Consider the following 24,245-nt stretch of genomic DNA (forward strand, 5'->3'; position numbering starts at 1 on the left):
CTGGAAGTAGGAGTGATGCTCAACTGACAAATTACATGGAAATGCCATAAATTCATCAGGCTCTGTTAGCTTACGTAGTGGTGAAATGAAAAATCATTTCAGAATGAATTTGTTTTAGCTACTGAGTGACATGGTTTAGGTGCATTACTTAACATATCCTTACTTCCAAGTTAATATTAAAGGTTCAATCAGTGGTTATATTTGTATTTTACGCTGGCAGGAATACCTAAACTGACAATGAGCAAACATGAAGATTCAGAGGAAAGAAAAGTTTAGTTTCCTTGAAAGTTTAACTTTTTTTTCTCCCTTTTTCTTGGAAGACCTGAGAAAAACTATTTTTTCCCTGATCTGCACCACATGAAGTTTGAGATTGAAGATGGTACCACGGTCAAGGGAAAGGAAATTCGGTTTGGCTATGATCCTGAGGAATTTCCTAGCTTCAGTTGGAGAGGATATGCCCGGATGTCTGCTATACAAGTAAGGTGGTATTTTGCTGTATGCTTTTGGGTGAGAACATAGATGTATGATATGTGTTCCCCCATTGTACTACTTTATGTGCACAAGGTCATGAGCAAAACTGAAGAAAGGACAGGATCTCACTGATCTGAACGTTTTGGCATTCTGTCACTGTTTCAGTTATTAACTGTTTATGTTATTTGAAGTCGATCGTTGCTAGTGCAAATGTGTTCTTTAGCAGTGTCATTTGAGAGTTGGTTTGGGGTTTTTTTTTTTCTTTTTGAGATGCATTTTGATGTAGGTTTAAATTAAAGAACTAGTAGATTTAAAGTATTAACTGCAGGAATTAGTATCATTATGACGACAGCCAAAACAGCAGAAGATTGACATTTGGCTAAATCACTTGAGTTACAGAGATCCATAGTAGTCTGTATCCATGAGATTTTCATCACAGAGGCAATGACAAGGACTTCACGCTTGCACCTCATGTTGACAAGGAAGAGAAATTTGCCAACTTTGTCAGGAATTATACCTTTCCATGGTAGCAAACAGGAAAATGTGTAAGTCAATAAAACAAGATGAGAGCAGCAGCTCTCACTGGCAACATTTTGTTTCTTGATAGTCTAGAAATAAACAGCAACAGAGGAAATAAGTACATCGCTAGCAGAAAGTCAGCAAAATTTAATAGTATGAGGACCTGTTTGTGGACTGAATTGCTAAGCAAATATACCAGGACTTTAAAACAGTAGATTTGAGCAATAAATTGAATGTTTTCATTGTAGTCTCGAAGTAGTACTCTGCTGTGTGTAGTACTCTGCTGATGAGATTTTTCAGTCCTCAGTTATAATTGTGTTCAGCCTCTATAAGCTGTCTGAAGACAGATGGGGCACTCCAGACATGAGTACGTAACCATTGTGCTAGCCTACTGGTTTTCTTTTTGTTACTCTTTTTTTCATTCTTTCTTCTTTTATTCCAGAACCTCCTTTGTGTCTGGAGTTGTTTCTTTTTCTTTTTTTTTTTTAACCCTTCAGAATTATTTCACTTTCACAAATGAAGGCAACTGCTCAGCAACTGTGATTTCTTAACTTCTGCTTTCTAACTTGGAGGCTTTTTGTGTTTCATGTCCATCTGGCATTTTGTGAACAAGTAGTGAACAGTTTCTAATCCTGCTGGAAGCATACGTTACTTTGCTCACCTGAATAAAGCTTTTCAAGTCATATAACTAATTGCCATATCTAGGCACTCCACAGTTAGATCCTTGCATAAATAGTTGCATGTTGTTCATTTCAAGGGACTTTCAGAATTTTGGCATAGCTTGTCTGTATCTTACAGGAGTTTGAAATATTCTTGATATTAATTTTCTGAAAGATCAATAGTGTTACAATATCTGTAACACAAAATTCTAATGTAACAACTTTTTGTGAAGCTATTTCAATAAAATATATATATATATTTGAAGTGAATATATATTTGAAATGAATAGCCCATGGATGGTATCCAGTGCTGCTATGCTGCACCCATGCTGCTGACATGGGTATTTCATTATGGACTGAGAAGCTGAGAGCTGTATTAAGATTTTAAAGCACTGCCAAGAACTACCTAAGTCTGTGGCAGAGTTCAAAGAATAATTTTTCACCATTTCCTGCTTTTGCTTGAAGCCAAGAACTGACATGTATTTCTCCCTCATAGCTCATATATGTCAGTTTTCTTTCTTCACCTGTGTCTTGTAGATATTCCACAAAAGCTTAGGAACCATTTTGTTAAACTTTCTGAGGCATGTTTATTTCTTTCACCTTTTCTTTTTTATTTCTATCTTTTTTCAAGTGTTCCCTCAGTGCCTGTCTTATCCTTTCAGCAGTCATTCTTCTCCATTTAAAACAGCAGTTGTAAAATCTTCCTCCACATTTGTTTTCTTTCCTGGTCTGCAGTTACTGATATTTTGTCCATCTAATCTTTGTAGATCTTGCATCCCTATCATCTGTTGTATGTCCATCTTTGCTTTCTGCTTTGCTATTTAAAAAGTGGAGATATGTGATGGTATCATACAGAGCTGGCACTGTAACAGTTTTAGCAGTAAGAGAAAATTTATGCTCCCTTCAGAAAGGTATAGAATTTGGAAAACCTCTGTGTTTTTGGAGATGCAGTTGTAGGAAGGTTAACATACCAGAAGTGTCTTGAAATGGGATGGTGAGTGGATTATGATGGTGGGAGTTGGATTGTGATGGGGGCTTTATAATTTAAGATGAAAAAAAAGAAGCCAAACTTTTGAGAATGCTTTTTTTTTTTTTTCTTTTGAATTTGCCAGCAGCATTTGAACAATTCTCTTCTGATTCTGCTCTAAATAATGGGAGCTGTGTTAATTTGGTCTCCAATGAGCTCAATGCCAGACCAGGGCTGATGAGAACTATATAGTTCCAGAGATGTCAGTTCAGCCTCATGGCAAAACAGTCATGGTATCACATATCTAAGATGCTGAGGGATGTGGTAGGGGACTAGAAGAAGTTGCAGTGTCAGTCTGAAATGTCTGCGTGCTGTGGAGCATTGTGTGTGATCTCAAAGTAAAATCAGTAGTTCTGGTCTATTCTCTTAATGCCACATCTTTCCTTTAATGCAGAGGCAGGGAGAATACCAGTAAAACACTGCCTGTGTTTCAAGGTGTAATATCAACATGCATGCTAGCTAAGTCATTCTTTATCTTTCTGGGTAAGCTATTAGTCAACAAGAGTTTTTACAGGAGGTTTAGTTCCATATTCTTTTGTAAGCTACCTGCGTCTTCTTTTTCTGTTATAGAATTGTCTTTGCCAAACAGTTTTTCATTCTCTGGGTGCTAGTAACAAATAATATACTTTCCTTTCCTCCTTTTTCTCTTTCTTTTTATTTTTCCCAGCCAGAGGTGGTTGTGACTGTCACTGTGGCTTCCCCTAAGCTCTTCCACCTAGTCCTCCGCTATGTCAACCTGGGTTCAAAAAGCTCTAAAGGAAAGATTTCAGTTGCTGAGGGAAAACATTTTGGGACTAATTATACTTGTAAGTGAATTAATTTTCTCATTAGGCTTACCTGTCTTCATCTGTTATACACAGCACTGTCATTCCTGTACGTACTTGTCTGCATGTGCATTTTTCTTGTAGGCAATCAGTACGGTGCTTGCATGGCTTCTAACTGTTCTTCTGTTTAGCACTTTATGGCTGTTTTTGTTTATTAACTTCCATTTTTCAGAACGAAGTGAGGATAACTTTGAATGTGGAAAAATCAAATCTCTACTTATTTCGCATTATCCTGAGATATATTAACCCTGGAGGGGAATCATTATCTGGCCGCATATCTGCTTGTCAAACTCGGCCTGAAACAGGTAGGTACGACTCAACAGCACAGCAGCAGATCAGATAAATGACAGATCAGAGAAGCCATTTCAAGATACTACTAATTCAAATTTGTATTGTCACTTAAAATGCATTGCTGTTAACAGTGTCAGTGCTTCTGTGCTTTTCCTAATATATTTTGCTGTAACTGATGTGGCTATGTTTGCATGAAACTTCTGCTTGCACTGGGAATCAACTTCTGTTTTTTAAATGTTTGCCAAATTTGGTACTTTGAGTTCTGTCCTCGAAAGCTCTGAACTGTGTGTTTTTAGGAAGCTTTCAGATAAAGGATAACAGCACTTGATTCAGTTGCCTTTAATATTTCAGTTTAAAAGTAGTTTCTCCCCTCCTGCCATGAATAATACTTATGTCATGATGAACCCTATCAATCAAGTTAGTTCTGTTTACAGACCTCAACAACATGTGATGACAACGTGTGCTCTGGTAAAACATAAGTACTCCATATCCTTTGAATGGCGGAGACATTCCAAGTCTGTGTTCAGGCTTATCTTGTATTATGCCTAGCATTATCAACCTGCTGAGAATCAGTGGAATTTAGTCATAGTTCCTCTCAGTAATTTGGAGAGGACAGATCTGAAGTCTTGAGAGGTACCACTTGTCAGAATAGAAGCAGCTTCATAGTCTTACATTGCCTGGCAGACAAGGGAACCTGCTTGAAATAAAGCTTTTTGTCTGTGTCTTGGAGCTTCCAAGAGGAAACCTTTGCTATCCATAACATTTTAGATGCTTTTGAGAACTTCTGGTATCTAAAATATGCGGCAGAAATTTGTATGATAACAGGCCTTGTGTCTGTCAGTAATAATGGGAGACAGAAGGTAAGAAAACACTTCAGAATATTGTAAAACTAGCTATTATAAGGGAAAAAGCTCTTTACTATGAGTGTGGTGAGGTGCTGGAACAGGCTGCCCAGAGAGGTTGTGGATGCCCTGTCCCTGGAGGTGTTCAAGGCCAGGTTGGATGGGGCCCTGGGCAGCCTGGTCTAGTATTAGATATGGAGTTTGGCAGCCCTGCCTGTGGCAGGGGGGTTGGAGCTTGATGATCCTTGAATTGCCTTCCAATCCAAGACATTCTATGATTCTGTGAAAAGGTATACTTTTCTGAACCAATTTTCTCAAGACTAATGAGAGTGAAGATTACAATAATTGCATAATTCTTTAATTTACTGTGTGCAGTTATTAATACATATTGATAGAGGAGCATTGACAAGCTCCTACCGGACCAGGTATATAATGTATGTAATTGTAAGTCTAGAGCAATAAGCAGGTAGAGACACTTTACAGTCTTTATTTGTTTGTTTGTTTGTGCTAGCAGGTGCTGCTCAGAGCAAAGAGTTTGTTTTCCCACCCAGCAAGGAGCCAGCTTTTGTCACGATCCCAGGAAAAAACTCCACAGAATCTTTCTCACTGGTTTCAGGCACATGGACTGTCAATATAATAGCAGAAGACGTCCTCTTGGTAAGAAAGCAATTGAGGAAAACAAGTGCTTGAAGACTGTCATGATTCTGTAATTATTTGCCAGAAAGAAGTCTGGAGGCAATTGAAATCCAGCATTAGTGAAAGGAGTGCAGTGGCATGATGACCGTCAGACTCTTATTCCTTTTTTTTCGCTTGTTTTTTGGCCTCTGCCTTTACCTGCTCTAATTTTTCATGTACTTACAGCCTTTCAGTCTATCCAAAATATGTACCTTCAAAGGTTGAAGCAGTATTCATATATGCAACTGGTTGAACATAAAAGCTCATATAAATTTTTAATTCTTACATATCAGGTGTCATGTTTAAAGCTTTGCAACAGATGCTCAAGTTGTTAGTTTTCTAACAAAAATTCATCAGAAAAATAGTAAATGATGGGCTTTATAATTAGAAGGTAACTTTTCAAATGTTTTTAATAATTCTTCCACACACTAAAAAGTTTTCTGTGACAGCAGTTCTGGGAAATTCTTATTTAATAAACAAATAAATAAATAAATGAGGAGATTGTTTGTGATCCTACATCTTTAAGGTTTTTGTAAAGATACCACATTGAAATTCACGTGTGTATTTTATAGAGTTAACAAATACCCACTATCTTTAGTCATCATCCCTGAGGCTCTCTTAAATTTATGCAATACCATGTAAAATGTTACTAAAGAGCTTGCACACATATTTCTTACTGAAAGTGACAGTACTGTTGTGCCTGTTTTTTTTTTTAATAATACCTTTGACAAGGAATTTGTTAATGATCTTAGCCCAGTATGTTTACACACACACACACACACACACACACACACACACACACACTTTTATAAATTAGCTTAAATATGTTTTTACTGGAAAAGCAAAAACATGCCAGCACGTCTTACCAACACACAAAGCACATCTTAATAGATTAAGTGCAATATTTTTATAAAGTCATTTGGGATATGCAAATCTCACTTGCAGACTCAAGCACAATTGAGCTTTATGCATATGAATTGCATACATGGGTGAAAACTTTGCAGAGCCTGCAGTGTGTTACCAAGCAGTGCTGGTGTAATACAGGCAAACTAGTTTTCCACTCTAGCAACTGGATCATTGGTCTTATAAACCAAGATCAACCTTGCGTTAGAAGATACGTGTTTCAGAGCTAACTCTTAACTAAGAGGGGCTTTTAGATTCCTACGCTCTGGGCTTGATGCATCCTGTAAGGTGGTCGGGACATTGTGGGGAAGCTCATTGATAAACACCATCCTGTACAATATGTGATGAAATAGTGGCTGCAGAGTTTCCCTGCTCACAGAGCAGTGCCTTTCTCCCATCTCTGTGAAGATGCAAATATAGTTAACAATAGATAAGTAACAACAAAAGCATGTGTCTTGCAGATAGATACTCTCTATAAAATTTATCTGTGTAGTTGGTTTTGTGCATTGCTACATTGTGAAAGTCTGGAGATGTTCCTTCTGTATTTTTCTGCATGGTCTTGCATTTGTTGTATTCTTTGTTTTTAGGATTACATGGTGCTGTTACCTAGAGATTATTATGAAGCATCCATCTTGAAGATCCAAGTTACAGAGCCTTGCACCTATTTGGGACATGTTTCAACAGAGAAGTCAGTATATATGCTCCAAAATAAACCATTGCATTGGATCATATTGTTATTATCCCACTGCAACTGAAAGCAATAATAATGTGTTTTCTTTTTTGTTTCGTGTAAGCTGCTTGCTCTATCAGCATTTGCCATTGGGCAAATTTTCCTGCATCCTTGCTTCAGAGGCAGAATATTTCAGGCATGATGGAAAACATGGAATACCTGTCCGACAGCCAACTCCTGATCAACCAGCGATGTCACATATCAGTGGAAGAGAGGTTAGATTCCTCCATGCTAATTGCAGTCCCATCTGCACTATTAACTATAAACCTACCGGACTAAAACAATTGCAGATTCATGGCTTAAGATTTGCAGATCTTTAATTCGCTAAAGCAGACTGTGAGCTAAGTTCTAAATTTTTTATAGATTTTAAAAGATTAATATAGGCACATCTATAACTGTGACCGGAGTGGATGTTTCACTCTGACAAAACTGTCTTATTAAATACAATAAAAATTTCAGGCTGTGTTTTTCAGCATACTGAAATTATAGCAGAAATTGCAAAAGGATTTGTCAGCAGTGATTCTAAATCTTTTTTTCCCTTAAATAGCTATACTAATGTAAAATTTTTACTTCATTTAAAAAGCAGACAGAAGAAAGTATGCCACTGCTGTAGGTCCATTGAAAGAGAAACATGTTTTATGAAATTGAAAATTATACTAGAAACATGTTTGGTTTGTAAAATAAATAAATAAATAAATAAAATAAAAAATAAAAAATAAAATAATAATAATAATAATAAAAATTATTGTGTGATAATTACATCTAGAGTAATGATGATGTCCTCTATTACTGTGGCATTAGCTTTTAAAAATACCAAGTACAACAAGGATACTTACATGCCACAGGCCCTGGTGCTTCGTTGCTGATGCATGTGTGCAACTACTGGTAATTTCAGTGAAGTCAGGATGGCTGTTGACAGAATTATTTGCTTGCTTAAATGTTCATAGCCTCAGGACGTTGAGAAAAGCATCTTAAATTTGAATTGTATGGCCGAGTGTAACAAAAAACTGTAACCACAGCACTTCCCATTCAACTACTTTGGAGTATTTCCTGTAAAATATTACTTCAAGCGACTTGCAGAGGTGAACTAAAAGAAAAAATTGTTTTTTCTGAAAGTGACAGTGGCTACGTGGAGAAGATGCTTTCAGTCTTCATAGGGAATCAATATTCTCTATGAAGTAGGGAATTATATTCATGGAAATGTTTATTTAGCACAGAATTAGAGTCCATTTTTATTTGTTTTTAAAGATAGGTTAGAGATGAGGATGGCAATTTATTAGCATCATTAGAGTTTCCTCATTGGTAAATCCTACTGTTGATAATAGAAATAATAAGCCTCAGCTTATCTTGCAGATCTACTGTTATCTTCTTAGAACTGTTAAATGGCAGCTGTTTCCTGAGTTTGGTTGACTCTTACTAGTAGACAAAGTGATAATTTATAAGCACTATTTCTATTCTGTTGGATTGCCCTTTGCTGTGACAGGTTGGCTCTAGACTAATGCTGACTGGTTAGCTTGGAGGACAGGAAAAGAGAGCTTCCTGCAAGAAAAAGAATGAAAAATCTAAAGACTTTTTTTCTGATGTTGCTTGACCTAGGTCAATTTACAGATGACCATAAATGTTCCTCAAGTTGGTCGCTACGTTCTTGTTTTTGAATACACCAATGAAGATGATGAGTTATACACTGCTGAGGTAGCAGTAAGTAGTCCTGGACCTATCACAGAAGGCAGAGTGAGAATATACAGTTGCAAATACAGGTGAGAATTTCCAAGGTAAATACTAAATGGTTAAGCAATCATTCAGTATATAACTATACTATACCTTTTATATTTTGGAATCCATTGTTCTATATACGTTGTTAAAATATTAGATTGACTAAAAAGCAAATACGTGATTGTCTGGGTATTGTATACATTTTTAAGTCTGTGCAGTCAGCACATTAAATATTGCTGCTGCTTTAGTGAACTATACAAAGGGATTTTTTATATACACTTAAATCTTTATAAATTATGAATTTTGGAGTCCAGTAGCAGAGCATCCAGCAGCTCTGTTGGCAACAGATGTCTGCAGTATTTATACTTGTTTAGTTAAAAACAGTCTGAGGGTTTGGGCTATAATGAAAAGTAGCAGCCAGTTTTACAAGGGTGTTCCCACTGTTGTAACAAGATTTTTTTGAAGCAGATGTATAAATGTTTCTGAGTTTCTGACTGTAGCCATCCTTTGGCTGTTGGGCTGTAGGCAAGGTTGTAAGCCATATGCTGATTTATCCTCATTGACTGCTGAGATTACTGGAGATGTTTCAGAGATTTTGTCTGTTCTGGTGAGATTGTCTTTAACACTTGAACAATTCAGAATATGACTCAAATGTGATCCTGCAGGTGTTTGTGCCCCTGGGAGTGTGAGGAGAGTGCTGCCACACATCATTTTTTCTTGTGAGCCTAATGTTGGACAGATTGCAGGCTTGAGGCTGTTTAGGATGAAACTGCCCAGTAGGAACAAATTGTTTTCATCAGCATATTTGTGATACAGAACTATGTGAAGCAGTGACCTTGCAAGCTTATTGCTAGACAAAGTTCTTATTTTAGCCTGTTGTGTAATACTTTGAGCCCCCACACACTTTTTATAAAGCTTCAATTTTATTGCTTTTATATCAAACACCTCTTATGGGCTTATTTTGATCTTACTCGTTAGTTTATCTGATACACTAAGAGATTAGTCATGGAAAAAAAAACAATAAAGAAAGCCTTTGCTACTTAAATTTAGCAATGCAGTCAATCCCTTCTGCTGCCATTCTACATTAAACTAATAGTCACGTTGCAAGTAAACTGCTGTCATCTTTCCTGAGCAGAAAGATGTGTGTCCCTTCTGTTAAAAAATGAAACAATTGAACCATAATGAAGTACATGCACTTCAGAGAAACTTGAAAAATCGTGAGTAAAGTGTGTCAGGTCTTGCTCAAAGGGAACTGTTTCCACTTCTGTAAGGCTGTAGGAGACCTGCTCCTTCAACAAGGCTGGGTTCCAAGCCTTTAGCAAGACTCTTCTTCTTAGTAAGTGTCTGTCTTTACAGAAGATCTAGAGCTAAAGGAAGGTAGTCAATAAGAGACACAGACTAGCAATTTTTCACTTGCATTGAGGCGTATCTCAGTGGACAGTTTCCGAAAATCAAGAATTGCGCAGGTGCCACTGAGTGGATGAAAGCTGCTGATCCACACCATCAACGATGTGTAGTGGTATGAAAGCAGTAGCTGGTACATTCTGGCACCTGAAGGAGCACAGAGCAGGTACTGGATGTTAATTACATGCCATGTAACACAGCTTGGAAAACATCTCCGGATGGCATGTATGTATGTTGCAGCATCAGAGCTGAGGTGTGGAGGTTTGAACTCTGTGTAGATCAATCTAAAAAGGGCAAGCATCATTTTTTAGGTGGTGCTTCTTTTGTCTCACCAGTGAGGATGCTGCATGTTTACCAGTGGCCAGGCATAGTTGTTACTTAGAATCCAGCAGAATGACCGGGCACCAGTGGTGAGGCTAGCTAGGCAGCTGAGCCAGGCAATAGAATAAACAGCATGCCCTTGCCAAGAGGCTCATTTTTAATCCTGCTTTCTGTCTCAGTTTCCTTTGTCGTAGTGCTGTTGTTGATGATAGGAATCGCATTGCAGCTTATGACCTTCTAGCAGATACAAAGATACATCTTAAGGCATCATCAATTAATTTTCTTCTGGTAAGTTTTCATTTACTTTTCCCTTTTGTAACTGTTATTCCCCAATCAGATATGCATATGATTCTATGATTCTTCTTATGTTCATGTGTTCTGTGAAAGCATGTAATTTAGATACTTGAAGATCTTGATTTATATATACACAGAGAATATCGAGTCAGGCAAGAAAGGCAAATTCCTGTTTATCTTCAGTATCACCAAGAATATTCCATTCTCTCATTTCAGAGAGGCTTTATTTCAGTACCCTTCTGTTTTCTATATGCAAAGTTTAAATTAAAAACTTCTGGTAGTTTTTTCTTTTTTCTAATCCTCAAAACCTATCTGAGAGTTTCCCGAGTCTCTTAGTTTCAGATAATAAACAGACTCATTTTAGAAATGACAGAACTTTGAAATGCTTTGAATAAAAAGCCTTCACTGCCATCTTTTGGTCCACACCAGTAATACATTTTTCTGGACACTGATTTTTTTCTAAATTGTTTCTGTGTTCACTGTTTCAGAAACACAAAGACAGTTGGTTGAAGTCCAGAGTTAGGATTAAATTATAAACACACAAATAGTTTCATAGATGTGTTATGAAGAAAGCATTATACCAGTTATTAATCGTTTCTGGAGGCAGTGTTCAGTGTGAACAAATAACCATTTGAACTGTATGCTAACTGCCTGTAGCAATTGCTGTGCTAATGTGATCCATATCCAGAAGCTGTTGATACTATCAGGCTAGATATCTAAGTATGGAGGTTTTATACTAAGAATATTTTTATTTCTAAAATGCAGCAGTATTTTTCTGAATAACTTACTTTGAGATTGGCTTGAATACTCTCCTGATATATAGGAAATACTTGTTATTTACAATACTAATTGTGCTTATTTTTCAGCACAAGGTTTGTATTATATCAGCTGAAGAATTTTCATTAGAATATGTGAATCCTAAAGTGCACTGCATAGCTGTTTATAGGAGCACTCATGACAGAAGGTAACGTAACTGTTTTGCTTTTTCATCCTTTCTGCTTTCTGAAAGATATCGTGAAAGGGAGACCAGATGGAATTTAATTCTTTTTAATGAATCTTTCTCAGTGACTAAAAGATGGCTTGTAAGCCACTTTTACAAGGTAGAATTAGTAAAAAAGTTGAAATGTTGTTAATTCTGGCCTTTCCTTGCCTATCTGAACTATTGAGTGCTAATGCACTAGAAAACAAAAGTATTTCATTTGCTGTCCAATGTGGTAAGTGTCCAGGTTCAAAAAACTTTTCAGCTCCTGTTAGTCTTGCCTGGATGTCCCTAGTGATTTGAGTCTTAAGCCTTTTTTCTGATTGATCTGACAATGAGGAGAGCCTCGAAGTATAAGTGAATATTATTTGCAAGACTTCAGAGGCAGAAAGTGACTAGGTGGCTAGGCCTGCTAATTTTCCAGATGGTAGCTCCTAATATAATGGCTGAATTGAAATAGAAAACAGGAAAACCCGGATAGCAAATTGGATAGAACTATGCAACTGTACTTGGCTTGCCAGCCTGCTTCTGTTCCGTCTTACAAATGAGAGTAGCTTTCTAATATGGAATGTACTTGTCCTTGCATGATAGGCATATATATACCAAGTAAAATGGGGGAAAAAAGCTGGATGTAAAACATGATTTAAAATAAAGCTTAATGTAGATATATGTAACTTTTACTTGGTAGTTTTTTAGTCTCTTTCTATATTTGCATATTTTGCTATATGTTTCTGTTCCATTTTTAAGACCAATACCTGGCATAATTTTTGCTTCCCTCAAAGTATTTAGTGTTCACCAAGTTGAAAGATTCAGAATCTTGGCTCGGTTTAATAGTATTAGAAGCAGATGTTGCACGTGGTTTCCTGCATAAGCCTGGCAAATAGATCTCAATCTTGGAACTGGAACACAATTGCATTCCAGTTCCTCGCCTGTCCTGAACAAAGAGTTATTTTCTTAGTACCTACAAGAAGTGAGCAAACACAAGCATGAAACCCTCAAATAATGTTTTCTCCTTGAAAAACATTTATCTCAATCAGATTCTTAAGAATTAAATATACCAAGTAAAAATTGGTTAAACACAACAGTGGATGAATTGGGATGCTTTCAAGGAGCACTATTTTGGCTTCGGTTCTACAAATATTTTGAGTACATACTTAATTTTTAAGTACATAAGTAGTCCCACTGGCTTTGGTGGGAAAACTTACATTTTTAAAGGTCATACCTACATAAATATTTGTAGAACTGAGAATTCGGTGTTAGCACAGACTCTGCTGAAGGCAACTAACAGCATCATATAACATTTTTTAAAATTGTATTTTAAAACTCTTGGTTTCCTTAGAGAACTCCTTATTGATAAGTGTTTAGTTTTTGGAAATTTTGAGTGAATAAAATCAGTCCACATACATTTTCCCCCTTGTAAGTTAGCCCTGTACCTATTGTTTTCATTTACTTTCTGACCATGTCCATAAAATTCCAAAGAGTAACAGTGGTTACTATTGCACTGTTCACTGTATTACATTCTACCATATTAACTTCTGGGATTTAAATGCATTTTCTTTCATGGTGCTGAAGGAGGAATGTTCCCAACCCCAAGAGTAATTAATATTATTCTGTTTTTAGTGTAACATGCATTCCCTCAGTGTATGAAACTCCACCAGCAACTTTGATTTTGGATGCATTTGGGGATGGGAAAATCTCTGAAGTACAAAGAAATATATTTCATCATCCACTGAGTGCCCCTTTACCTTCTGACAAAGTTGATGGAGTCACCTTGACATCATTACAGGTAGTTCATATTTTTGAAACTACTGTTTCTAAAGTCACAAATTATGTTCTTAGAAAATTTCTTTAGATGAAACATTCTAAGGCAATAAAAATTAAATGAAGTGATCAAAATAATATTGCAGACTGAATAAGCCACAAAGATAATATACCAAAAGAGAAACAATGTGCCAGTTTCTTTCTAAACCTATATCAGTCTTGGAGACTGCAGAAGTGCATTATATGTGTTTGACATGTTAACAAGTAGGAGCATGTGGATGTAATGCTGTAGCCTTTAAAGTTATTGTTGTCTTCCTGAGAAATGCAAAGTCCCCTCTTTACTGTTGCAGCTAGGAGATATATAGCAAAATTATAAAAACAAGAATATTTCACAAAAGAAATGTACTACTAGAGCTGTTCTTGCTTCTGCAGAACCAGGTAACCATGACTGGCAGAGTACCCCACTTGGGCAAATATGTATTTGTGGCACATTTTTATCAGCCAGCACATCCAACGTTCCCTGTACGCGTGCATGTGAATGCAGGACACGTGTGGTCAGGTAGGAATCCAAATTTAATCTAATTCCTTTCTCTTCTCAGCATTTTGACACACTGGTCATTGTTTGGCATTACACTTCTTCTAGGTTCCTTTAATGCTTCATTCTGCCCTCATTCTTCTGGCTGTCGGGATCAGGTGATTGCAGAAAACCAAATTGAGCTTGACATTTCTGAACCTGAAGTCTCTGTTACAGTGATAATACCTGACAGAAGAATGCTGGTTTTGGTGAGTTTACTACGTAAGTGTACTTGAAAATACTCTTGCAACTTCACCAGCCGTTTAGAGATAGCTTTCATCCTTGTACCTAACAAGAAAGAATTTGATTTTTTACGTAGTGTTTCAAATTGTTAGGATCTTGTACACTGCTTTTGTTTTTAAGTTTTTAAGATATCATGCACTGCTTTTATTGTTTGCTGCTTTTAGAATAAATTTGAGGAGGAGGGAGGGGAATATAGCTTCCAAGTATGTTTTCCTACCTTTTTGTTAAAATGTGATATTTTGGGGGGGGACAATCCAGTACTCATAAAGAAGTAACATTAAAAGACATAAATGCCTCAGCTTGTTTTGTGTTTTTTTTTTTTTTTTTTCTGAAATGTACAATTCAGCTTTTTCTGTTTTCAGGAAAGTGTCTTAGTTGTTCCAGCAGACAACTACAGTCACAGAATTCTTGACAAAAAAACCATGGACAAGTCATTTGATTTTATCACCCAGTGCGGAGGAAACAGTTTCCACATCGAGTAAGCATCACTTCCTAAAAAACTGGGCATTTGAAAGCAAGCTGGTATTTAATATTATTTTCACTTCTTATTAAAGAAAAATGAGTAAAAACTTCATCCCTTTGCTATGTTAAAATGCTTTTCATGGCTTATGCTGGCCCATTAATATTGCATGAGTCATTTTTCCATGACTTTCTTTTGTAAATGAAATGTAAAGGTAACTTTATTACTCACAGGATGGAAGAGGAAAATCTATGTCATCTTTCTGTCTTTGGTATTTCCATCTTTGGTATTTTGCTTGGCCTGCTGAACTAATATGACTAATGTACATACTTTCTTTGAAAAAAATCTTTTACCTACTCTTACCTATTTACCTAACAACCAAAGTCATTTACTACTAATATAATTCATGTAAGTATGTCCTTGCATGCCATCCTCGTTTCAAAGAATTGTTTGAATGATAGGAGCATAATTTATAGAACAACTGCAAAGTATTCTGATAGCAATTTCCAAGTTGCAGTACTGACAAAATTTATATTTCAACTTAAACAGCCCAGAAAGGTCATCAGCCTTTTGTAAGGATTCTGTAAGATCACTCGTGGCGTTCTACAACGATGGAGCAGTGCCATGTAATTGCCATAGCGAAGGTTCCATGAGCCCCACCTGCAGCCCTCTGGGAGGACAGTGTATTTGCAGACCTAACGTCATCGGGCGTCAGTGCAGCAGATGCCAGACTGGCTACTATGGATTTCCATTCTGCAAGTGTAAGTACATGCTCTGGCTTATTCAATATTTGGGAAGACCTTAGTTATTTAATTCTCTCATTTCATTGCATAGGCACCACATCTTCACTCTTCTTTACAGGGCTTGATCCTGTGGCAGGCTGGTTGAGTCATCTTAGATTTAGCATAGCTTTCAGTTTAATGCAGAGGTAAACTCATTCCCTTTAAGTGCACCTAGTTCACAATGAAATGTGTCTTCATGTGAATTATCTGATCAGGACTTACAGTTTTACTGGTTAAAATCCATATTGCTTCTCAGTTAAATTGATTTTTCTGCACTGACTGCTTAGTAGTTGCTGTGTTAACACTACTGTATCTCAATTTACACTTTCAAGATTTTCCGTTGATAATCAAGGACACGTAGCATTCTTAATTCCTCTCATTGTGATATTGTTCTTAATAATATCAACAGATCTGTAGATCACGCCTCTAGTCCTCATCTGCCTTCCATATGTTATTCTCTGTTTGTTAATGTTGCTTTATAGAAGTGATCATCTTGAAACCAAAACTATTAATTGTTTAGTACTTAACAGTTTGGGGAAGCTTGAATTCAAGCAACCAATCCATGGAAAAGAGCCAGGGTCTCAAGCTACTCTTTGGAGCTTCAGTTACAGTCATATAAGCATGTTCCGTGGCCTTGGCCGATCTCATATCATCATGATAGCTGGAGTTAAACAAGCCACCTACATTTTGAAAATTGTGAAGGAGAAAAAAGAAAAAAAATGTAGTGTGTGTTTGTTTTATATTAAGATTTTATAAGAATTTATGATTGTAAATTGAGATGTGATTGATTTGTAGAATGTTTTCTTTGACATAGTATGCAACTGTGGGCAGCGCCTTTGTGATGACTTAACTGGCAAATGCATTTGCCCTCCTCGAACTGTGAAACCAAAATGTGAAGTGTGCGAGAAACATTACTTTGGCTATCACCCTCTTGCTGGCTGTGAGAGCTGCAATTGTTCAGAAAGAGGAATTGTTAATGCAGCAAGACCAGAATGTGAAAAAAACAAGGGGCAATGCAAGTAAGTTTGGATTATGTGCATTATACATGATGTATGAGAAGTTTGCTTCACTCTTCTTTTTGGGCATGTGGAGAATGTGGGAGGATACTGGGAACTTTTACAATGATAAGCAGAAATATAAGCGATGTTTGACAATAGGTAGAAGTCAGCTGTTACGGGGATACATGCATTCCTTTTAGAAATCTGGTTTGTGCGAGTAACTAATGGTAGCATTTGAGATACCCATGCGTGCATTTTCTTTGCTGGGGATGTGTCATGTAAGCTCGGATAGCAGTTCACCACAGACTGGAACTCTGACATATTCATCGTGGTGTATGTTATCTCCCAAATTCTTAAAAACTTTGCATCTGACACAGATCTAAACAGACCCACAGTCTAAAGTTTGGGTTTAAATCCAGTAATGTTTTTCAGGACTGTAAAACTTAAGTGTTTGCAATGAATTTTTGAGAACTTAAAATAGATGCTGTGTGTATGGAAAACACCGTACATTTGGAATTGCTCTATTATGCCCTTTTTATATATGATATATATATGATATATATATGATATGATTATTTTTATGTAACTTGGTATGCTGAGGTAAAAATATTTTCCTCTATATACTCTGTTGTTTATGTTGTCTAAATTAGGTAAAGTATACAGCCATAATTGTAGGGAAGCATCTTAAATTCAGATGCTGTCAGTATACTTGAACATTTTTGTTTATTTCCTTGGGGAGATAAACAGCAAGTACACATATGTGAGAGCCAATAGGTTGCATCAGGCTGAATTTGATACAGTTTTAATTGGATTGGATATGCTTTTGCAGAGTCCTAATGCAGAAATAGTCTTTCCTACTCTGCCATCAGTCCCATGTATGCAACAGAGAATACACACTTTCAGAGTTCATATTGGAATTTTATATTATTTCCTGAAATTGATCTATTTTTTCATGTCTGTTGCTTTTGTATGAACTGAATAACTGTTTTGTCCCAGTGATGAAACAGTAAACAGTTTTTGTAGATAGAAATCAAGATTCAGGATTGAAGTGTAGCATATATTGAACAGGTTGCCCAGGGAGGTGGTGGAGTCGCTGCCCCTGGAGGTGTTTATAGATAGAGTAGGTGTAGCACTTAAGAACATGGCTTATGGGGCAACACTGGTGGTTGGATAGCTGGACTAGATGATCTTAGAGACCTTTTCCAACCTTTATTATTCTTTTATGTACTGCACTGATACACTTTAATCTGATGGGACTCTGCTTCGTTTCCCCCCATAACTTATTCTTACACAGGCAACAAAGCTGTACAAAAATAGATCAAATAATTTGGTCAAGTAAAATCTAATACTTTAAAGATACGGCTTAGCACATTTCTGCTTTAGTGCAGCTGAGGATAATTTCTGCAGAAATAGATTTTCTGTCTCAGTGAAAAGCTGTATTGCCTGATTGTAATGGTGATATCTCTAACATGCAGCCTGTGACATAAATGAGATGACAGCTTACTGGTTAAAAAAATATATGTATTCTGAAGCAAAATCTCACATTTAGGAAATATTTTTGAACTGATTTGGAAGTATAAAGCCAGCTACTGCATTCTGATTAATACTTTTCCTTTTGTGGATTACATGAAGTTCAAAGTCCCCGTCTAACTCCAGTTATTTATGTGTAGGGGGTAATGCATTCAGAGAGATTCTGAGAAACTTTACCCATTGTTTGATGAACTGAGTAATTGTTCTTGTATTTTACATGAAGTGAGTCTACCTTGTCCACACACTTAACTGTTTGTTTCCATATGTTTGTAGTGTAGTGCATGTATAAATTTGGTGCCGAGAACCAAAGGAAACTATCAAATCTCTGATTGTTATAAGAATGATGTTGTCACAACCAAAACATAGAGATATTGATGGTGGTGATGAAAGACATTCTTTATAAGTAGGAATTTACTATCTTGAAATCTTTAGGCTATTAAGGTCATATTACAGGAGCAAGCAAGTTAGTATAAACAGAAGGAAAAAAGATCATCAGACCTACAACTTCATTGCTCTTATCAGTCTGTAAAAGTTTGTCCATAAGGCAGGAGGAAGGCTGCCACAGAAAGATATTTTAGGTTTTCTCAAGCCTTGTCTTCGTAGTTTGGTGTCTTTTGCATCACATATACCTCACTCAAGTAAACCCTTGAAAAGCGGGCCCTCAAAAACGTAATGAGGTTCACTAAGGCCAAGTGCAAAGTGTTGAACTTAATTCAGGTACAAGAATCCTAGGTACAAGTACAGACTAGGAGATGAGGGCAACCCTGTGGATAAGGACTTGGAGGCGCTAGTGGAGGAAAAGCTAGATATAAGCCAGCAATGTGCTCTTGCATCCTGGAAGGCCAACAGTAACTGGGACTGCATCAAAAGAAGGGTGGACAGCAGGGAGAGAGATGATTGTCCCCCTCTACTTGGCCCTTATAAGGCCCCATCTGGAGCACTGTGTCACAGCCTGGGACTCCCAGTAGAAGCAGCATGGCAGAGCTGTTGGGCAGGTCTGGAGGAGGGCCGTGAAGATGATCAGAGGACTGGAGCACCTCTCCTATGGTGAAAGGTTGAGTGAGTTGGGATTGTTTAGTTTGGAGAAGTGAGGGCTCTGGGGGGACATCATTGCAATCGTCCAATGCTTGAAAGAAGCTTACAAGCAGGAAGGAAACTGAGTTTTTATGCATGTAGATAGTAATAGGACAAGGGGGAGTGGATTAGATTAGAACTTAGAAAGAAATTCTTTGCTCAGAGAATAGCAAGGCCCTGGAACTGGTTGCCCAAGGAGGTTGTGGATGCCCTATCCCTGGAGGCATTCAAGGCAAGGCTCGATGTGTTCCTGGGCAGTTTGATTCTGTTGGTTGGCAACCCTGCCCATGACAGTGGGGTGGGAATTAGATGATCTTTGAAGTCCCTTCCAACTCAAGCTATTCTATGATTCTGTGAAATCCAAGAGATTCAGCCATCACTGTATCCCTTGTGAACAGTTGCAAACTAACACAAGACTTGTGTCAAGTTGATGTCTCCATAATTATTCTGGGACTGGGATTCTCCACATTTTTGTTAGCAGGTGAGTGCCTTGGGAAATGCCCAGTCACATCCTCCAGCTATAAATCTCCCAGGTGCTCTTATCTGTATACAATATTCATGTTTCACCCTTTGTTGTATAGAGTAGTTCTGTGATGTAAACACTGATTTGCTGCAGAATTCTCATTCCATTGTGAGCTTTTATATCTTTCAAAACCAAATCCCTTCATAAATTCCATGACCACTATAAAATGTTGCAGTTCTTCTCACCATTTAACTGAGAGCAGTACTAATCTGCTGCTGTTTCTTCATGAAACTCAAAGTTTTTTCATAGCCATGCGATTGCCTCAAAAGGCCACCAGCCTCCCACTTTCTGTTCCTGCCTCTCTTGTTGATTCCCTCCTGCGTGTTTCTTTGTTTGATAAAGATGCAAACCAGGAATAAGAGGACGGCAGTGTGATCAGTGTGTTCCAGGTACTTACGGTTTCCCAAACTGCATACCATGTAATTGTAACAGAGATGGAACGGAACCAGATGTTTGTGATCCTCGAACAGGAGTTTGTCTCTGCAAGGTCAGATAAATCAAATTATTTCTGCATTCATAGGCATTGTTTGCACATCAGTGGTTATTTCAGATTAAAGGGCGAATAGTGTGTGTTGATCATTAAGAATTAAATTCAGCTGTAGAAAAGCACACCTTGTATGTGCAGATTATTTGCATTTATTTAAATGAGTTCAGTATCTGTCAGTTTTACAATTCATCTTAGTTTTTACAGGATGTTACAGCAATTCAACCAAGATGTTCATTGATTTACTGAAGCAGTCTGTACCCTGCGCAGATCTGCTCTATGTATCTGCATCTCAGCTTTTGGACGTTAACCAGGTCCCAGGCTTTTTTTAGCTATGTTATATCAGTTGACATTTCACTACAGCATTGTATCCAGGAAATCTTTTGTTCTGATTTGCATAATTAGATATGATAAATGTGAACTTTCACAAGTGACCTTTTATATCGTAGGTTTCAAAAAACCAGCAGGAGGGTTTTGGCAGGGAAGTAACCAGCTGTCTCTGACTAATAGGTATTATTCAGCGGTTAACTTTATAGAATGTAAAGACAGCTCATAACTAAGATAGTCTCAAATAAGTCAGTTCTACTTGTATTTGGAATATGGAATATACAGACAATCACGTTTCATTCATGTTTCCATGCACTTAAATAAATATTCTCTCAGAAGATTTGTTTTATGTGCAGGAGATTTTGGGGGCCTTACCAAAATCAAAAGGAAAACTCTGAGAATTCTTTCAACAGGAGAATGTTGAAGGTGCAGAATGTGATATTTGCCGACCTGGATCATTTTATCTGGACCCTTCTAATCCCAGGGGATGCACCACTTGTTTTTGTTTTGGAGTAACAAGCAGCTGTCGCAGCACAAATCGCCGTCGAACCAAGGTGTATTTGATATTTTTTTCTTTGCTGTCATGAATCTACACTTATTCCATTATGGAAATGCCAGATTTCTTCCAAAATTGCAAATATTTTTTATTAGTTGTAAAGGATAAGAAATGTTCTGTAAGCAATGGTGCAGATTTGGTGCATCATGATTAAATTTAGGTAGAGTCTGAATGTGCCTTTTAGTTGAAATGGCCCTTTTCCCTTTTTTTGTAGCAAACTTGAATTGATGTTTAGAAGATTTCATCAAAGGGTTACTGGAGATTCTTCTTGAAAACCTATCTATCTGTTCATCTCACAACTCTGAGATGTTCTGGTAGATAGGCATTATACTTTCTTTTCCCCAGTGTAATAATAAATAACAGGTTGTATAGTCCTTAATGAAACAAGAGCCACAGTCTAAACAATTTCCTCCCTATGTTATAATGTTAGTTAAGCTTAATAGAAGATGAAACAAACTTTTATTTCCTTTTATATATTTTCAGTTTGTGGACATGAGAAACTGGCGCTTGGAGGCAATGGATGAAAATACTGACATTCCTGTCACTTTCAATCCAGTCAGTAATAGTGTGGTGGCTGATGTTCAAGAATTGCCTGCTTCAGTGCGTAGTTTGTACTGGAAAGCACCACCATCTTACCTGGGAGAGAAGGTAAATGACACATGACTCCACTGTTTTAATAAACTGTTCTTTAGTTTACTTTTGTTTTTCTGTGTGTGTGTCAGCATTGTTGATATAGAGTCTCTTTGTATTCCTTGGAGACTCTTCTCTCTCTTCCCTCACTAGATTCTTATCTGCCTTTCCTGAAATGCCAGAAATTGTAATGTGACTTCTGAGTAGAAGGTTGTGAAAAGCATGATAAGAAACTGTGGTTTAGAGAGCTGGTACCTTAAGGTACTTCCCTGAAACTCAGAACACACAGAGCTTGCCAGTGTGCCATAATATAGTTTAGATTCTCTAGAGCATACATGTCCAACTCGCTAATTTTATGTTTTTGTTGTCCTTTTTTTTTAATATTTTATTAAAATAATAATAAAAAAAAAAGACTTGTTACTTATGTACATTAACTGTATTATATTTTGTACATGGCTCAAGACAATTCCTCTTCATTCAATGCAGCCTAGGCAAGCCAGAATGTTGGACACCCATGCCCTAGAGTTATCCCCTCCTGGGCAGACTTCCAAAAGAATAAAAGCTAAGCAAAGAATAAAATACTCAGCAGCCAAGAAAAAACAACAACAACAACAAACAAACCAAGAAAAAAGAAGAAAAACCCTTCTCTTTTAATATGTTGGTGGAAAGGCTGTTGAGAAGAGGGATTGAAAGGCTGAAGCTTGTGTTACTTGGTTGCTGCATTACATCAGCTCTACATTTCTTGCTCATAAATTGTACATTTGTTGTCTCTGTCAGATGAAGTTTCCATGAAGGGAAGCACAACACCTTCTTTTTCATGTTTGTATTCTTTCTACTGCTTGCTTCTAGTTCTGCTCATAGATAGAGGCAGACCCTTGCTCACTGTTAATAAGTATCAGCATAGCAGACTGGAACCTGGAGGGTTTTGCTGCTTGTGGCTCAAAGGCTGAAAGGCCTGACTGCCTTCTTTGTGCAACAGTGTGCAACTGCAAGAGTCTACAGTTGCTAACCAGTTGTAGGACATATAGGTTTTTCAGTTGCAGCTCTGATATCACATATGAGAAAACAATGAGAAAGGCATGATAGTATTAAATAGGAAACAATTTTTCAAGTTCCTCTGTAGTCCCCATTTTAAGGACTAGACCAGTGTTTTTCATCCTGTTCTCCTGAGCTTAGGTATAAATACCTTTCAGTTGAACAACACATGGAAACTTTATTTTATAAGGCTTCTTGCTGCAATGTCTAAAAACAATTTTCTGGAGTAATTTCATGAAGAAGCATACTTCATCTACTATAGTGCTAATCCAAACAAACTTCTTGTTCCCATTACAAAATGTAAATTGATCTATTATTGCTTTTAAACACAGCTACAAAGAACAGTGCTATGATTTTTGTATTCTATGTCACAGTATCAAACCAGGCATGCCATGTCTGTTTTGTCTGTAATTCATCAATATATATAGAAGCAAATAGAGCAAATGCTGGTGTCTACCTGCAGAGCACTATAACCTAGCAAAGCAATTTTTCACATGTCAAAACAAACACAAGTTATAAAAGCAAGCAAGAAAGGTTTGAAAACAAAGTACTGTATCTGTGGCATATATCTGCTCATTTTTTCTTCAGAAATGAATTTCTCACATCTCTAGAACCGAGAGTCAAATTTCACATATTTCACTTACAGCTTATGGTGTAGAATTTATTAGCCAAAGTCAAAAGTTAGCAAAATATTTTCAATTCTGGTAAGTGCTGCTTCTGATTTTGATCATTCCCTTTCAAAGTAGCTGGAAAATCTTTATTCTTAATTCTGTATGGAGAGCACACTTCCAAAGGGAAGTTTATAAATTTCCTGTATACACTTCAGGCATAAAATTCTCTCATATTTATGTAGTGGATTTGATGATGTCATCTTTTCCCATAATTGTAAGAGAGAAAGGAAAATTTAAAGTGTTAGCAGTTGCTGCATGCGAAGGAGAAGCTGGTAATGGAAACAGGAGATTTTTGAATGCAATATTCTCCATCACAAAGACTGCAAAGGCTCCTACATGGGTGTTGGAGAGATCAAGACATAAGAAGCCCCTACTAGCTCCTCCAAGGTTTGTGTTTCACCTAGCACCCATAAAACTTTATAGCAAGCTCCTCTTAGAACAAGAAGTGTTTAGGCTCTGCCTAAAGTATCTCTTTGTCTCTAGATAGTATATTTTAAATAGAATTTCTCGTACAACCCAGAGAAGCTCCTTGACAGATGATTCAAACATGCTTGCCTAATTCTTTGTTTTATGCAGTGGAATGTTAATCTGGCTTTGGTTTGAGGCCTTTTGAGATCTTCTATAGCTGATCCAAAAGACAGGTGGTTTCAGCTCTGCCTGCAACAATAGTCTGTTATCTTCTTACAATAGAGCTGATGCCAGTAGAAATTGTATCATCTACAAAGTGGAACAAAGATTTCCTGTTTGGATTCATATCAGCAAGTTAGGAAAATGAGTTAGCCAATGAGACTCACATTCAGACATGGTTAGTTTGCCTTATCCATGGCTGTTCATTGGGTATAAACGAACAATTTAATTATCAGTCTGATATCTGTTTTTGATGAGCCAAATTTGTTCTGTAGTCTGGGGAAGAGCAGCATTTATGTGATTGTGATTTTTTTTTTT

The 24,245-nt window shown here is 37.1% G+C and overlaps 1 protein-coding gene across 1 annotated transcript in view; it reads left to right on the top strand.

The window, feature by feature from the left end:
- Positions 1–396: 396 nt before the first annotated feature.
- Positions 397–24,245, top strand: part of LOC100540219 (laminin subunit alpha-3) — a 66,304-nt gene continuing 42,455 nt past the window's right edge. Inside the window, exons 1-18 of the mRNA XM_031552836.1 lie at positions 397–477; positions 3,344–3,482; positions 3,673–3,805; positions 5,148–5,290; positions 6,799–6,899; positions 7,006–7,156; positions 8,538–8,698; positions 10,559–10,667; positions 11,540–11,637; positions 13,273–13,438; positions 13,846–13,972; positions 14,057–14,196; positions 14,593–14,708; positions 15,240–15,451; positions 16,287–16,491; positions 19,940–20,084; positions 20,822–20,962; positions 21,448–21,612. Coding sequence (XP_031408696.1) covers positions 3,405–3,482; positions 3,673–3,805; positions 5,148–5,290; positions 6,799–6,899; positions 7,006–7,156; positions 8,538–8,698; positions 10,559–10,667; positions 11,540–11,637; positions 13,273–13,438; positions 13,846–13,972; positions 14,057–14,196; positions 14,593–14,708; positions 15,240–15,451; positions 16,287–16,491; positions 19,940–20,084; positions 20,822–20,962; positions 21,448–21,612 — 2,391 coding nt within the window. The 5' untranslated portion in view covers positions 397–477; positions 3,344–3,404. The remainder of the gene's footprint in view (positions 478–3,343; positions 3,483–3,672; positions 3,806–5,147; positions 5,291–6,798; positions 6,900–7,005; positions 7,157–8,537; positions 8,699–10,558; positions 10,668–11,539; positions 11,638–13,272; positions 13,439–13,845; positions 13,973–14,056; positions 14,197–14,592; positions 14,709–15,239; positions 15,452–16,286; positions 16,492–19,939; positions 20,085–20,821; positions 20,963–21,447; positions 21,613–24,245) is intronic.

The sequence above is a fragment of the Meleagris gallopavo genome, chromosome 3 (assembly GCF_000146605.3).
Source record: "Meleagris gallopavo isolate NT-WF06-2002-E0010 breed Aviagen turkey brand Nicholas breeding stock chromosome 3, Turkey_5.1, whole genome shotgun sequence".
Taxonomy (NCBI): domain Eukaryota; kingdom Metazoa; phylum Chordata; class Aves; order Galliformes; family Phasianidae; genus Meleagris; species Meleagris gallopavo.